Raw genomic sequence first — 17,546 nt, 5'->3', positions numbered from 1 at the left:
GCTCTATTTGTTTGAAAAAAATGTTAAAAATTTCATTTGGGTACAGTGTTGCATGACCGTGCAATTGTCATTCAAAGTGCGACAGCGCTGAAAGCTGAAAATTGGCCTGGGCAAGAGGGGGGGTTTAGGTGCCCAGTAGGCAAGTGGTTAAGGCCACTGGGGCCCAAATTAGTGCAAAGCAAATGTCGGGCGTTTCATGTTTACAACTATGCTTTTTATCTTCCTATGATAGTGAACAAGTCAAGGCGAGTTGCATTCAGTACCGCGTCTCTTCTGAAAATGGCTCCAGAAGCAGAGGAAAGGAAAATTGTGCATGACATGTTTCTTAACACACTAGATACAAGGTATACCCACAAGGATAAAATACCAGTCATTTGAATATAGATGGGGTAAATATTCTTTCTGGAGTTTTTCACAAATGTCTTCTTCTAATGTAATTCTATAGGACAGTGAGCTTCAGAAGTCGTGTATTGCCTCACAACTCTGTGTGGATGGAAGATGCTAAACTGAAGGGCTTGGAGATCTGTCATCCACAGGTATTATCTTTATATCTTACATCCTATATTTTTGCACTAGTGTATGTATATGTGTGTATATATGTGTATATATATATATATATATATATATATATATATCTCGAATTGTTCACTGTGAATAAAAAAAATAAAAAAATGTCCCCCTACAACCACATTATCATAGTAGCAGTTCTGGCCTTCCTTCTGAGCTGAAGAAAGTCTGTGATTTTTGCATACTTTGGGAGTCCAGAAGCTGATTTAATTCCAGTGTTTGATGGGAGTATGTGGTCTTACTTCCCTGCTGAAGTGATTCTCTGTTATATTTAAAGTGAAAGGACACCAATAATTGCCAGTTAGTGCATCATATAATTTAGAAACCTTGTGGAGATCATTTAGCTTGTTGAAAACATTTTTTGAACTCTTTTGTGTTCTAAGCAAATGATCCAAATGTCACTTTGCTGATTTACTTTTCAAGCCTGCTAAATGGTACTTTACCCAGTCCATTCTAATAATAAAAATTACTGTATAATTATACATCCAAACATATAGTAAAGTGATGTCCAAACTGCATGCTGGGGGCCAGATGTGGCCCTTTGCCTGCTTTTATCCGGCCCTTGGGGCACGGTTTCATCCACTGATACCAACAATGGGGTATAATTCCTCCCACTGACCTCCACGAAGGGACACAACCCCCTCCAATGATGGGGCATTATTCTTCCCAAATGACACCAATTATGGGGCACAATTCCCAATGATATCAACAATGGGGCCCAATGATCTCAGGGATAGGGCACAATTCCTCCCTGTGATACCAACGATGGGGCACAATTCCTCCCACTGACACCAATGAAGGGGCACAAATGCTCACACTAAAACAAACAATGGTTATTATTTTTTCCCCACTGATGTTGAGACCTTTTTTACTCACAATGGCCACAGTCTGTCCCCCCTAATGTGAAGGTTTGAAAACCCCTGACCGGAGTCAGAGATGCATTTATGTATGGATTCAAAATACTTTTTTTTTAATTCATGTTTTACAGTGTAGAAATTATCTGGATGGAATTTATTGGATTATTATCCTTACATTGCATCAGAAATAATGCAGTCCTATACAAAATCACAAATGAATGCATCAATATGCTTCAACTGAAAATTGCAATGCGTTTTGCAAAAATCCTATGTGCATCTATGGTCAGCATTAGTATTGCTTCACAAACCTATGTCATGTTCATATCTGCTTTGCTGCAAATCTTCTAGAATATTTCTTGGTTCTGTGTGAGCTCAATGTTTTTTTTTTTTTTGTTTTTGTTTTTTTTTTTTTTCAACTTAAGCAAAGGAACATCTTCAACAGGATATTTGGCGGTTTTCTAATGAGAAAGGCCTATGAACTGGGATGGGCTACTGCATGTTCCTATGGGTAAGTGATCTTTCCTTTTATTGTTAAAATATTTTTTACTCCTTTTTCATGATGAATATTTCAGGATTTGTTTTTATATACATATGTAAGATTCTATTAGCTGTGTACTACTACATGTCTTTTTCAAGACCATGGGTAATGCATACCCTAATGTATTTCATTGTGTGTGTATATGTATAGAATATAAAAAATGATTTCCACACCTTTCTCTTCTAGTGGATCTAGACCTTACGTTGTAGCCGTTGATGACATCATGTTTCAAAGGCCTGTGGAATTGGGGTCCTTATTATTCTTGTCCTCTCAGGTAGGATTTTACACTTAAGAGTTAAAGATGTATTCTTTTAATGGTCACCATATATATTACAATCTGACCGTACAATGTTTGTACAAGCAACTTTAAATTTACCAAAACTACATAATCTAGGAACCTAGATCAACTATGCAATCAGGTAGGTGCTTGAACTATATAGTTGTTGGTAGATCTAAATGCAATTGTACAATCAGATTGTAACCTGTGTGGTGAACTTTGGATATACCAACAAGTATGTAGTAGAATGGTCTGACTAATTGGATACAAATTAATTGACTAGATTAGCTAAGTAGGTCCTCTTATAAATTGGTTTTGGTTGATCTAAAGTTGAATGTAAAGAAAATGTACAGCCAAATTGTATTATGTATAGTAAAACTACTGTAAGTCTGATCAATATTTTGTTTTAAAATCCACTGGGCTGAAGTCTTCAACCAGTGATTTATTTTTGAATAGTAACATAACACTTTAAGTACTTTGTCCACCCAATCCTTAAATGCCAGTATTGGGCTAATGCTAGTGGGTTGTCATAGCCATCTGCTTCTTATATTTCCCAGTACCACCTACCTGCTGAGGCCTTATTGAGGCTGTCTAGTTGCTAGTTACATTTTACATTATGGAAAATATGGCAGCATGGGCTAGGCATACCTCCCAACATTTTTAAATGGGAACAAGGGACACCTCTTGGCAAAAGTATGTAGGCATAGGACACACCTCCTGCCACGCCCCCTTAAAGAAGAATTATACAAAAAAGATTAAGGCACTAATGTTGGAGAGAAGGCCTAGCTTGCAGTCTGCACTCTAATTCAACCCAAAGGTGTTCTATCGGGTTGAGGTCAGGACGCTGTGAAGACCAATCCAGTTCCTCCACCCTAAACTTGCTCATCCATGTCTTTATGGACCTTGCTTTGTGCACTGGTCCAAATCATTTGGTGGAGGGGGGATTATGGTGTGTGGGTTTTTTCAGGGGTTAAGCATGGCCCCTTACGTCCAGTGAAGGGAACTCTTAAGGCATCAGCATACCAAGCATTGTAAATAAAATCTAAATGATTGACCATCAATCAGTTAGAATTTAAATTGTTGGGACTTTGAATGAGGCACTGCCTATCCAGGACAAAGTGCCTCCATCCCTAATGCTTATGCAAAATAAGGGGGAAGGGGAGTAGTGAGAGTTTAAGGAAGATATATTGTGACGACTGGTATGTATAACGTAGGTAAAACCTTACAGAGCCATATGTAATATATAGTATTTGTTAACTTTAGCCAGTTGTCACATAGGGATTAAGAAAGGGGTAGAGGGGGGAGGTTGGGACTTTGCATGAAGTGTGTGGAGACGATTGGTGCGTAAACAGATAGAGCTACATAAGGCGAGCCTCACATAATGATAAAAATAATAATAATTTTTATTAATGATGTCATAAACATGTATAAAAATAGCATAATGGCATGGATATCAGTAATACAACAAATAAAAGGATGACAACGCAATCAAATACAGGAAGGCTGACTGGTTATAAACTGTATGGAGCACTGTTCATCGAATAGCATGGTAAAATCCAAAGATATATAAAATTATAGGATGCGTTTCGTGGAATGTATTCCACTTCTTCAGGAGCAGATGCATCGTATGTTGCTGTAAGGAAGAAAAAACTCCTTTTTACAGGCAGCATAGAAAATAAAAAATTTAATTATAAGTAATTATATTATAATAGGGAAGGGATATGATGATCCCTAACCTAGGTGTCTCCAACCTGTATACTTACAGTTCAGAAATTTAGTCAACTCATAGATGTTGTGGGAAGAAGACCATTAAGGGGAACGTCTATACCGGGAAGCATACCAAGCATTTTGGACAAATTCATGCTTACAACTTTGTGGGAACAGTTTGGGCAGTGGCAGCCGGCTGATAGGGGGCGTAGGGGCGCCGCCCCCCCCCCCCCCCCCAAAAAAGAAAAAGAAAAAAAAAAGATTATATAAAAAAAAAAAAAAATTTGGCGCCCGCCTCATTGGTGCCTATGGGGGGTGGGGTTTTCCACCCCCAGAGGCGCTGAGAGGCGGCCTTCTGGGGCGTAACTGTAGCGCAGAGCACTGCGCTACACCCACCCCCCTTTTGGAGCCCGCTCCATTGGTGCCTATGGGGGGGTGGGGTTTTCCACCCGCAGAGGCGCCGATTGGCGGCCTTCTGGGGCGTAACTGTAGCGCAGAGCACGGCTCTACACCACCCCCCTTTGTGATGTCTTGGATCATGATTGGTCCAGACTCCAGCCTGCGTGCATCAGTCACCGTCACCGCCCGGTCAGCTTCCCGCCGCCGCAGAAGAGGAGTCGCGAGGAGGGGAGAAGCCGCCGCCGCCGCTCTGCAAGATCCGATCGAGGAGTCGCGAGGAGGGGAGAAGATCCGATCGGCAAAAGAGCTGCCCGCAGTGCAGGAGAAGTTGGGGTGTCCAATGTCGGCGAGCACCATGTGGGGGAGCTGTCCCTCTTGAGCCAGGAGCGACGTGTCTCCCGTCTTCAGCAGCCCACAGCACAGCAGTCTGTCCGGTGAGCCAGCCCAAGAGCAGGTAAGTGACCTGACCTGTGACATGACCTATGACCTGACCTGTGACATGACCTGTGACATGACCTGTGACCTGACATGACCTGTGACATGACCTGTGACATGACCTGTGACCTGACATGACCTGTGACATGACCTGTGACATGACCTGTGACATGACTGTGACATGACCTGTGACCTGACCTGACGTGACTGTGACATGACCTATGACACGACTGTTACATGACCTGTGACCTGACCTGACATGACTGTAACATGACCCGTGACATGACTGTGACATGACCTGTGACATGACTGTGACATGACCTATGACCTGTGACATGACCTGTGACCTGACCTGTAACATGACCTGTAACATGACCTGTGACCTGACATGACTGTGACATGACCTGTGACCTGACCTGACATGACTGTAACATGACCTGTGACATGACCTGTGACCTGACCTGACATGACTGTGACCTGACCTGACATGACTGTGACCTGACCTGACATGACTGTGACCTGACCTGACATGACTGTGACATGACCTGACATGACTGTGACATGACCTATGACCTGACCTGTGACATGACCTATGACCTGACCTGTGACATGACCTATGACGTGACATGACCTGTGACATGACCTGTGACGTGACATGACCTGTGACATGACCTGTGACATGACCTGTGACATGACCTGTGACATGACCTGTGACTTGACCTGTGACTTGACCTGTGACTTGACTGTAACATGACATGACCTGTGACTTGACCTGTGACTTGACCTGTGACCTGACCTGTGACCTGACCTGTGACATGACTGTGACATGACTGTGGTCAGGTGGTCACTGTGCATTAATGGGGACATGCTGGTCAGGTCACTGTGCATAGATGGGGGGACATGCTGGTCAGGTCACTGCATTAATGGGGACATGCTGGTCAGGTGGTCACTGTGCATTGATGGGGACATGCTGGTCAGGTGGTCACTGTGCATTGATGGGGGCATGCTGGTCAGGTGGTCACTGTGCATTAATGGGGACATGCTGGTCAGGTGGTCACTGTGCATTAATGGGGACATGCTGGTCAGGTGGTCACTGTGCATTAATGGGGACATGCTGGTCAGGTGGTCACTGTGCATTGATGGGGGACATGCTGGTCAGGTCACTGTGCATTGATGGGGGACAGGCTGGTCAATCTTGAACCAACTTAATGATTGTTAAGTCACGCAATTTTTTACAGCGTTTTTTTGCCGCAAAGCAATACCTATTATATATATATTTTTTTTTTTTTGCGCCCCCCCCCCCCCCCCCAAAAAAAATTTTGAGCACCAGCCGCCACTGAGTTTGGGGTTGGCCCCTTCCTGTTCCAACATGCCCACACCAGTGCACAAAGCAAGGTCCATAAAGGTATGTATGAGTGAGTCTAGGGGGGAGTGGGAGTCCTGACCCAAACCCGATAGAACACCTTAGGGATGAATTGGAGCGCAGACTGCGAGCCAAACCTTCTCTCCAACATCAATGTCTGACCTTACAAATGCCCTCCTGGAAAAATGGTCAAACACTCCCATAGACACACTCCTAAACCCTGTGGACAGCCTTTCCAGAAGAGTTGAAGCTGTTATAGCTGCAAAGGTTGGGCCAACTCAATATTGAACCCTACGGACTATATATATATATATATATATATATATATATATATACACACACACACACACACACACACACACACACACACACACACACACACACACACACACACACACACACACACACACACACACACACACACACACACACACACACACACACACACACACACACACACACACACACACACACACACACACACACACTGGGTACGGAAAGTATTCCGACCCCCTTAAATTTTTCACTCTTTGTTATATTGCAGCCATTTGCTAAAATCATTGAAGTTCATTCTTCTTCCTCATGAATGAACACATAGCACCCCATACTGACAGAAAAACACAGAATTGTTGACATTGTTGCAGATTTATTAAAAAAGAAAAACTGAAATATCACATGGTCCTAAGTATTCAGACCCTTTGCTGTAACACTCATATATTTAACTCAGGTGCTTTCCATTTCTTCTGATCATCCTTGAGATGGTTCTACACCTTCATTTGAGTCCAGCTGTGTTTGATTATACTGATTGGACTTGATTAGGAAAGCCACACACCTGTCTATATAAGACCTTCCAGATCACAATGCATGTCAGAGCAAATGAGAATCATGAGGTCAAAGGAACTGCCTGAAGAGCTCAGAGACAGAATTGTGGCAAGGCACAGATCTGGCCAAGGTTACAAAAAGATTTCTGCTGCACTTAAGGTTCCTAAGAGCACAGTGGCCTCCATAATCCTCAAATGGAAGACGTTTGGGACGACCAGAACCCTTCCTAGAGCTGGCCGTCCAGCCAAACTGAGCTATCGGGGGAGAAGAGCCTTGGTGAGAGAGGTAAAGAAGAACCCAAAGATCACTGTGGCTGAGCTCCAGAGATGCAGTCAGGAGATGGGAGAAAGTTGTAGAAAGTCAACCATCACTGCAGCCCTCCACCAGTCGGGGCTTTATGGCAGAGTGGCCCGACGGAAGCCTCTCCTCAGTGTAAGACACATGAAAGCCCCCATGGAGTTTGCTAAAAAACACCTGAAGGATTCCAAGATGGTGAGAAATAAGATTCTCTGGTCTGATGAGACCAAAATAGAACTTTTTGGCCTTAATTCTAAGCGGTATGTGTGGAGAAAACCAGGCACTGCTCATCACCTGTCCAATACAGTCCCAACAGGGAAGCATGGTGGTGGCAGCATCATGCTGTGGGGGTGTTATTCAGCTGCAGGGACAGGACGACTGGTTGCAATCGAGGGAAAGATGAATGCAGGGATATCCTGGACAAAAACCTTCTCCAGAGTGCTCTGGACCTCAGACTGGGCCGAAGGTTTACCTTCCAACAAGACAATGACCCTAAGCACACAGCTAAAATAACGAAGGAGTGGCTTCACAACAACTCCGTGACTGTTCTTGAATGGCCCAGCCAGAGCCCTGACTTAAACCCAATTGAGCATCTCTGGAGAGACCTAAAAATGGCTGTCCACCAATGTTTACCATCCAACCTGACAGAACTGGAGAGGATCTGCAAGGAGGAATGGCAGAGGATCCCCAAATCCAGGTGTGAAAGACTTGTTGCATCTTTCCCCAAAAGACTCCTGGCTGTATTAGATCAAAAGGGGGCTTCTACTAAATACTGAGCAAAGGGTCTGAATACTTAGGACCATGTGATATTTCAGTTTTTCTTTTTTAATAAATCTGCAACAATGTCAACAATTCTGTGTTTTTCTGTCAGTATGGGGTGCTATGTGTACATTCATGAGGAAGAAGAATGAACTTAAATGATTTTAGCAAATGGCTGCAATATAACAGAGTGAAAAATGTAAGGGGGTCTGAATGCTTTCCGTACCCACTGTGTGTGTGTGTGTGTGTGTGTGTGTGTGTGTGTGTGTATATAATATATATATATATATATATATATTACTGATGGTATTTTCAGGCACATGAATGTTTTTCACCTGTAATTGCTGAAAGTAATGGGTCTTATGGCAAGTAGCGATCTTTATAGCTTAGTAAAATTAGCCTGTTTTATGTTATTGAAGTTAAAGTTAAGAGGACGACCATACACTCTTTTTTTATAAAGTATTTCTTGTCCAGTTACATAATTTAAATTGATCTGTGCATGTATTCTGTTTTTATTGTAGGTGTGCTATACAGAGAACAATTCTATTCAGATCCGAGTCCACAGTGAAGTTTCGGATCCCATCACTAGAGAACATCACACAACTAACATTTTCCACTTTACATTTATGGCGGAAAAGGAAGTGCCTTGCATTGTACCGAAGACATATGGAGGTGAGTGGACATTGATCTGGTATTATTTTTATTACGAGACCCTCTTGGGGACCATGTATGTGGTACCATCTAAAAATACGACACTAGTGTAGAAATACTCTTCAATGAGAAACATGGAGGTGACACCATGGCCATTCACATACAAGCAGTAGAGAAAGTGGTGATTCTAAAGAGGGGAGATGTATTTAGGGTGTTGTCTGAACTTGAGGTGCACTATACAGATTAAAAACTAGAATCCCAGAAGTTCTCAATTTTGATTGGCTCCTCACTCACTTCTATGAAGAAGTGTTGATACATTAAATACCTGCATTGCAACATAGCAACAGGAACATCTAAAGGAAAGAAGGCACATTAAAACGGAGGTCCATTCAACATTAGACATAAGGCAATATATGGGACCCACACACTTAGACACTCTTGTGTTTAAAGTAGATACCATTTGTGATACCATATGTCTAGGATATCTGTACATATTGTTATTATTGGCTGAAGACAGACACTGCATCAAGGAGGAGAGGTAAGTTTGGTGCCATTAGCCATTCATTCATCCAAGAAACAGTGGTTTATGGCTGGACATCGGGCTCGGTGATCGCTCCACGTGTACGAGCTGTTTTGCTCTGGCGGGCTAAATGTGCTTTGAGCTTTGTCGGCTATCCTTCCTAGAGATGCATTCCATTATTCCCTGGTAATTGTGAGTCTTCTTCTTTCTTCTTCCTTCTCATGTTGTTATATGTTGCTGTTGTATAATTTGTGAGTTTTTGATAAGTGAACTGCCAAATGTATTTCTAGAGGCGGTTTGAACAAGGTATCTACCGCCTCCTTACATTTATCTTGCTTTTTGTCCACTTAAACAAATGTAATCACTATGTATCTACTGTAAATGCACATATTGATTCATAGCTTTAATATGGATTTATGAGGTAATATTCGGGAAGGTCTGTCTATCAACAAAGGACAATGTAATTGTATAATGTACGTGCCTTTTGGAGCTGTTTTTTCCCTTTTGGCTGGACACACCACATGCCCATCCTTGAGTGGGATGAGAGGGATCCTCCCATCAGGTGCGATCAGTTCCATTGTTATACAAATAGTGTGTGTGCACGTGTATATGTACGTGTGTGTGTGTATATATGTGTGTGTGTGTGTGTATATGTATGTATATGTATGATATATATATATATATATATATATATCAATTTACACTTTGCTACAATGTAAAGTAGTGAGTGTACAGCTTGTGTTAAAGTGTAAATTTGCTGTCCCCTCAAAGTAACTCAACACACAGCCAATAATGTCTAAACCACTGGCAACAAAAGTGAGTGCACCCCTAAAGTAAAATGTCCAAATTAGCCATTTTCTCTCCCTCGCTTCTCTGCCTTTTGGCTAAGATCAAGTGTAGTATCTGTTCTTATCAGTGATCCAGTGGGGGCGCTGTGCTGTCATCTGACCTGACCAAGGTTGGGTGGCGGCTATGCAAACCTGCTGGAGTGATAGGGACCTGGAAGGTTAGTATTGGCAGGAACTGAAACTGGAGCGCCTGAGCGTAATTGGGGCTAGGAGTAAGTTCTCCCCGAGAAAGCTCGAAGGGTCCATTACCTCCTGATTTTATTGGACTACCTTGTCTGTCCAGGGGCCGTGAGGGCAGAAGGTCTGCGGGTGACTGTGCCCCCTGGGAGTGGTCACCCCAGGGGTGGTTATAGTAACACATGGGTGTGGGACCCCACAGTGTGAACAGGCACCAAGGTCACAGCACCAAATTTGCTTACCTTTCTGCATTTTCCCTCACTGTTTGTCACTTTCACTTTTGTTGAAGATTGCTAAGACCCTAAAATTGAGCTGCAGCATGTTGGCCAAGACCATACAGCGGTTTAACAGGACAGGTTCCACTCAGAACAGGCCTTGCCATGGTCGACCAAAGAAGTTGAGTGCACATGCTCAGCGTCATTTTCAGAGGTTGTCTTTTGGAAATAGACGTATGAGTGCTGCCCACATTGCTGCAGGGGTGGGGGGGGGGGTCAGCCTGTCAGTGCTCAGACCATTCGCCGCACATTGCATCAAATTGGTCTTCATGGCTGTCATCCCAGAAGACAGCCTTTTCTAAAGATGATGCACAAGAAAGCCCGCTAACGGTTTGCTGAAGACAAGTAGACTAAGGACATGGATTACTGGAAACCTGTCATGTGGTCTGATGAGATCAAGATAAATTTATTTGGTTCAGTTGGTGTCAAGCGTGTGTGGTGGCAACCAGGTGTGGAGTACAAAGTAGGGATGCACCGAAATGAAAATTCTGGGCCGAAACCGAAAATGCAGGATGCCCTTGGCCGAAAACCGAAACCAAAAATGACTTTTTCCCCCAAAAAATTTTAAAATAGATAGAACAGGGGCATACACCAAAAACAGGCAGAGACGTACACCTGTCGCTGCCACCCTGTCACAGTATATGTACTGTGATGGGTTGGCAAGAGGTTAATTTAATTACCAATGGTATTTCTACGTCATTGAGAGGCGGGCGGCCGGCCAGAGGCGGGACTTTTAAAACCTGCGCTGCGCCCTCCTCCTTCCTCACGGCAGCCATATTAATTTCGGCATTGTTAACCCATTATCGGCCGAAATGGGATAGGCTAATTTTCGGCCAATAATTTCGGTGCATCCCTAGTACAAAGACGTGTGTCTTGCCTACAGTCAAACATGGTGGTGGGAGTGTCATGGTCTGGGGCTGCATGAGTGCTGCCGGCACTGGGGAGCTACAGTTCATTGAGGTAACCATGAAAACCAACATGAACTGTGACATACTGAAGCAGAGTGGTTTAGACATTAATGGCTGTGTGTTGTGTTTTTATTTTGAGGGGAAAGCAAATTTACACTGTTATACAAGCTGTACACTCACTACTTTACATTGTAGCAAAGTGTCCTTTCTTCAGTGTTGTCACATAAAAAGATATAATAAAATATTTACAAAAATGTGAGGGGTGTACTCACTTTTGTAAGATACTGTAGGTAGATAGATGGATAGATTGATAGATATAGATCTAGTTGTATGAGTCCTGGGGATAGGAGGTTATGAGTAAGCGCTAATTGTAGCGCAAAACCCGTTAACTTTCAGCTGTAATGTGATGATTTTAAAGAAGATTCAGTAGAGGTTGAAGTGTAGCGGATTCCAGATCCTTTTTTTTCACTCTTATTTAAAATTCCCAAATGCAATAAAAAGAAGTAAACCTAATGCAGTTGATGTGCTAAGGAGCAGATGCTATTCATTTAGCAAAGTAAATCTTTACTTTGAAAAGTGAATGATGGCAATTATGAGGGACCAATTTTGACATGAAATACACAAAGGAAAATTAGAAAAAAAAAGATTTTTGCTAGCTCATGATTGGTTAATTAAAATGGACACCGTTTTCTTTTACTAAGCTCAGTGAAATTCACTTTGCTAAGTGAACACTCTTTATTCTATTAGTAAATCAACCCAATTAAAGCAGATCTCCAGCTTTTGGTGAAGTTTAGATTGTTTGGACCAAGCTGGTCCAAATGAACTATTTACTTCATTAGCAGAAGCAGTGGCTTGTATAAACAGTATGTTGCCTCAGTTACGTACAGTATACAGTGCTGTGTTCTGGCAGTGGGACAACACCTTCCTGTAGCTGAGGCTACATACAGTTTATGCAACGCTGAGAGCCTCTTCATCTGTTAGTGAAGAAAGTAGTTTGTTTGGACCAGCTTGGTCCAAACAAATGATTTAAACTTTAGAAAAACATGGAGATCAACTTTAAGTTGTTCGAAAGTTTTCTGAAATTATTTTTTGAATAAACGTTTGTTTGTGTTGTATGTTTGTAATTGTATTCCATTAGAAAATTTGTGCATTATTGAATACTATATGTATGTTAATGTATGCAATCAGCGTTCTTGCTGATAAACTGCTTAGAGTAAATTGATTACAGGATAACCCACATGGAACTGGTAGATTTCTAATAGAGATTGACCGGTAGAAATATAAATAGATTTTAGTGTATTTATTTAAAGGAGAGGATTTTTTTTTTGGAGGAGATAAACCCATAGAAGGAAATTTACTAAAACTGGTGCACTCCGAATCTAGTGCAGCTGTACAAAAAAAAAAAATAGGAAAAAAAAAAATTTTAGTCGCCGTTAGCTCGCGCACGAAAGAAAACGCATATGGAAGTCGAGCCGCAAATTAAATCACTGTTCAAACCACACATGTAAAGGTATCGCCGCGATCGCCAGAGTGAGCAATAATTTAAAAAAAAGAGCTACACTCTAACTCTAAACTGGTAACCATTAAAAAAATTTTAAAGCGTCGCCTATTGAGATTTCTATTGGCCGTAGTTTGTTGCCATCCCACGGGTGTGCGCAATTTTAAACCGTATCTAATGTTGGGTATCTAATTACTCGGCGTGACCTCATCTTTCACAATATACAAAAAATTGGGCTGACTTTACTGTTTTGTTTTTTTTAAATGCAGTGAAATGTGATTTTTCATAATTTTTCCAAAAAAATGGCGTTTTAAAGACCGCTGCGCCAATACCGCGTGACAAAAAATATTGCAATGATCGCCATTTTATTCTCCAGAGTCTTTGCTAAAAAATAAATATAATGTTTGGGGGTTCTAAGTAGTTTTCTAGGAAAAAATACAGATTTTAACTTGTAAACAAAAAGTGTCAGAAATACTGTAGGCCTGGGGCTTAAAGCGGAGTTCTGGCCTAGGGGGTCAATTTGAGCTAAAAATACCCCCGGGACAGTCAGGGCTAGTATATTCCACAACGAATAGCCTCTGAACTGTCCCGGTCGCACTTACCTTTAAGAAGAAATACTTACCTTGAAAATTTCTTCTCCAGCGCTACCATCTCAGGTGTGGGCAGCTGAAGCCGCAGCGTCCCTCTTCGTGAGTCCCAAAATGCCCTGCACCGGCCCCGCTTGTCACTTCCGGTGCAGGCATGGCATCCCTGCACAGCTTCTGGGCATGCCCAGAAGCTGTTTAGCAGTGAATACCGCGCCTGCACCGGAAGTGACGAGCGGGGCCGGTGCAGGTGCATTGATTCCTGGGAGCGATGACGTTCAGCTCCCAGGAATCATCGCAAACCAGAAGTGACGGTGCAGGCTGCGGCCACAGAGGGAGGAAGGTGAGTATATTTTCTCCTATAATAAGGTAAGTGACCAAAAAAAAAATCGCCATTATCCATTTCTTTTTCAGGTTCCCCTTAGCAAGCGGATGGCCCAAAATTGGTTTTATCGATTTTGAGGCTGGAACTCCGCTTTAAGTGGTTAAGCTTTGACAAAAAAACCTGGAAGCTGATTGGTTAATATGCACAGCTGCACTAGATTCTGTGTGCACAAATTTTACAAATTCACACTAGGGCGACCTGTGAGGCGACCTGGTCGCCTCCCATAGGGAAGCTGCGGACCCGTTCTAATAGGAGCGACACAAGTCGCTCCGACCTAGAAAAAGGGTCCGAAGCTTCTTTGGGGCGACCAGGAGGTGACCGCCATAGACTTCAATGTTATGAAGTCCGTGGCGGCCGCTCCGAGGTAGTGGCGCGCTGCTCGCACCGCGACCTCCAAGGTCGCGGTGCGAAGTAGCGTCGCCTGCATGTGAATGGGGGCTTATTTTGCTCGAAAGGTTGTTTACAATATTTATTGAACAAAAATATTTAAACACAGCCAACACGTTTTAAGCTGATGGATCCCCTCTTTATCATAGCTAGCTTGTAAAAAAAACAATACAAATATAATAATGCCATTTGGGATACATAATAATCAAATGAAAGAAGTTCATCTGGCTCTGTGTGAATGTGATCTAATATACAGTGCAATAAGCATTCCTGCTGAAGATCCGATTAGATTAAATAAATTACAGGACAATACACATTAATTTGTTTTTACTCAGTCTGCAGTTAAGCTAGGGCCGAATGTCAGGAGACATTGGCCGATTAAAAAGAAAAAAACAGCCGACATTCAGCCCATGTGTATGCCAGCCAGTCTGAAAGAAGCCAGCCATTTGGTTTTTTTTGTTCAATTCAGTGGGACCCGCTGTACTAACAATCTGACATGGGTACAGTGATCCCAAGCCCCCCCCCGCTGAGCTGTTGTGTTCTGAGAGGAGGGACTGCAATTGTCAATCGTACATTGATCGCTGATCGCGAGCCAGTCGGCTGTTGGTTTTTGAGCATGCACGTCCGATGGTTTTTATTGAACTGGCCGATGCTACCAGACATTCAGCCCATGTGTACTAGGCTTTATGCCAGCCATAGATAGATCAAATCTGGGCCGGTTCAGCGGGAACTGGCCAAGATTCTATCCATCTGTAGGCATGCTGATTGTACGATTGACTTTGGTACAGCCAGCATGTCGTTACTTTTAGCATGCCATTATTACCAATGGCTATAGCTGCTAGCAGTAATCGCTGTGTTCTCCCAGGGCTGGTGTGCTGGGGGGGGTTATCCCTGCTGGGAGAACACAGCAATTACTGCTAGCAGCTATAGCCATTGGCAATAACGGCATGCTAAAAGTAAACAGTAGCTTCGCGGGAGGGATTCCCCCATCAACAATCAGGGTGAATCAAGTGTTTTTGTTTTTCTTGCAACCTGCGGTTGCAGGAAAGAAAATCTCATAATCTATGGCCTGCTTTATACCATAAGTGCCCTCACTCCCCCTTCCAATCCTAGACTTTGAGTACTCTACAGTATGTGTTTGGGATTATTGAGGCACAAAGTATGCATTTTAACAAGAAGTAAAATAAAAACATTGTTTATATGAATTACAGGTTTGCCTTACGTGATTCATTTAGTTAAAGTGGACCTTCGCTCTTTTTCTAGTTTACCTAATATTGCTCCCTTCTGCCTCCTTTCACACAATTGCAAACTTTTTTGAAATGCCTTTATTTTTTTTAATGAGCAACCTGGAGCTTCATTCTTTCTCACCTAGGCAAGAATGACATAGCCCCAGCTGCCTGCAGCCTCCTGGGATAGCACATCATGCATCCCATGAGGCTTCAGGGCATTCTATAACAGATTTGCATGCTAAGGGCATGTCATGGGGGTTGGCTTCCAGAACCCAGAAGAGACAACCATCCCCTGAAGACATACAAGATAAAGGTGGCTTCATGGGATGGGAACCTGTAGGAGTACAGCGGCGTGGGGGGAGAGGATAAGGGTGGATCTGCTAGGTTAGTAAATATGTTTTTGTAGCATAGACAAGACGTAAGTGACAAATTAATTGTACTTGTATGGGGGAAGGTGCAGCTTCTCTTTTTTAAACTGTCAATGTTTAATGTATCATTCACTTAATGTTTATTCTTTTTCTACAGAGTCAATGCTCTACTTAGATGGAAAGCGTCATTTTGATGCAGCAGTACAAACCAAAAATGGCCAGAGCGTGTGATCAAGAATTGTTATTCAACTGACAATATTACCAACAAAGTTTGGTATACATCGTTACATTAAGACTGTTCCCAAAGACACGAGGTGGAGATGATATAAAAGGACACTAAGCACTTTGAAAAAAGAGCTGAAATGTATTTCTGCCGCAACGCCTTCCATTTTATTATGCACTCTTTTTATAATCATGCACATTTTGCTTATGGGTAATATGAGTTTTATAGAGTTTTATGAAAGCATGTTCTGATGTTGCTTGTAAATATCTTTTATTTTTTTGCATTTGGTTCATACATATCAACTAGCATGCTATGTTTTTTTTCTTCTACACCTAAATGGTCATTCAAGAATGCTTAGCGTGATAAGCATATATTTATTAAGACAAAGAGCAAGTAGCCATAGAAACAAGTCAAACTACTACAAAATACTATATACTACAAGTCCAGATACTACGTACTACAATGACTACACCAACTTCTTTAATGTCTGGGTAAAATGTGGTTGCTTTGAGACACAGCATACCTGTGTGTTTTGTACCATGTTTCTGAATAAAGGCCATAGTATCAAACAAGTTTTAGTAGAAATCCAATTATGTAGATATTACAGTGGTGCTGTAATGGCAAACAAATGAGGACTGCTTTATTAAAGCAGCATTAAACCAAAAATGTTATACATTGCAGCTTACCAGTCAGATGTGGTGGCTGCATTGGTTTTCTTCTCATTTTCACCTGGTGATCTGGCCAGTAACACATCTCTTGTATTAGAGTACTCCACTCTGGATGAAGGAGAACAGGAGGTACTCTTAGACAGCAGTATTGTCTGTCTGGGGGAGGGGAGTATTAGCAGATTTAGGTACACTAGCAAATTGAAGCCAAATTCTAACTAATACTTTATAAGCAGGTACAGCCAACGTTTTTTTCTTTTGGGATAAAGGTTTTACAAAACTAAGGGCTGATCAGTGTACACACCCCTGCTAGTGTTAAAGGAGTTGCAAAGGCAGAAGGTTTTTTTTTATCCTAATGCATTCTGTTCTGTGCAGCAGCCTCCCCAGCACCCCCTAATACTTACCTGAGCCCCATCTTTATCCAGCCATGTCCACGAGTCCGTTGGCCGTACAGGACTCTCCCTCCTGATTGGCTGAGGCACAGCAGTAGCGCTATTGGCTGCTGTCAATCAAAGTCAGTTAGCCCATCAGGAGAGAGAGGGGACGGGCCGAACTGCAGCTCCTTGCTGTGGGGACACTTGATAGGAGGGAGGGGCTAGGTGCAATGAAGAGGGACCCGAGCAGTGGAGGATCCTTGCTGCCCTGTGCAAAACCAACTGTACAGAGCAGGTAAGTGTAACATGTTGGTTAAAAAAAAAAAAATAACACGAGACTTTACAATCACTTAAAATGATTTGTGTCATCTGTGTAATTAATACTGCTGGGGAGCTTGTTCTTTTGAAAAGCAACAGACTTACTGGTTGGATC

At 42.5% G+C, this 17,546-nt stretch overlaps 1 protein-coding gene across 2 annotated transcripts in view; it reads left to right on the top strand.

Annotated features, from left to right (window-relative positions):
- Positions 1-16,581, top strand: part of ACOT9 (acyl-CoA thioesterase 9) — a 67,125-nt gene extending 50,544 nt beyond the window's left edge. For both annotated transcript variants that reach the window (XM_082245926.1, XM_082245925.1), the window contains 6 exons: positions 233-344; positions 446-536; positions 1,847-1,932; positions 2,149-2,236; positions 8,543-8,693; positions 16,009-16,581. In XM_082245926.1, the coding sequence (XP_082102052.1) occupies positions 233-344; positions 446-536; positions 1,847-1,932; positions 2,149-2,236; positions 8,543-8,693; positions 16,009-16,082 (602 nt within the window). In that variant the 3' untranslated portion in view covers positions 16,083-16,581. The remainder of the gene's footprint in view (positions 1-232; positions 345-445; positions 537-1,846; positions 1,933-2,148; positions 2,237-8,542; positions 8,694-16,008) is intronic.
- Positions 16,582-17,546: the final 965 nt, after the last annotated feature.

Source organism: Pelophylax lessonae (genome assembly GCF_965119305.1).
Source record: "Pelophylax lessonae genome assembly, chromosome: 2".
NCBI lineage: Eukaryota > Metazoa > Chordata > Amphibia > Anura > Ranidae > Pelophylax > Pelophylax lessonae.
This window is presented reverse-complemented; position numbering and strand designations above follow the sequence as displayed.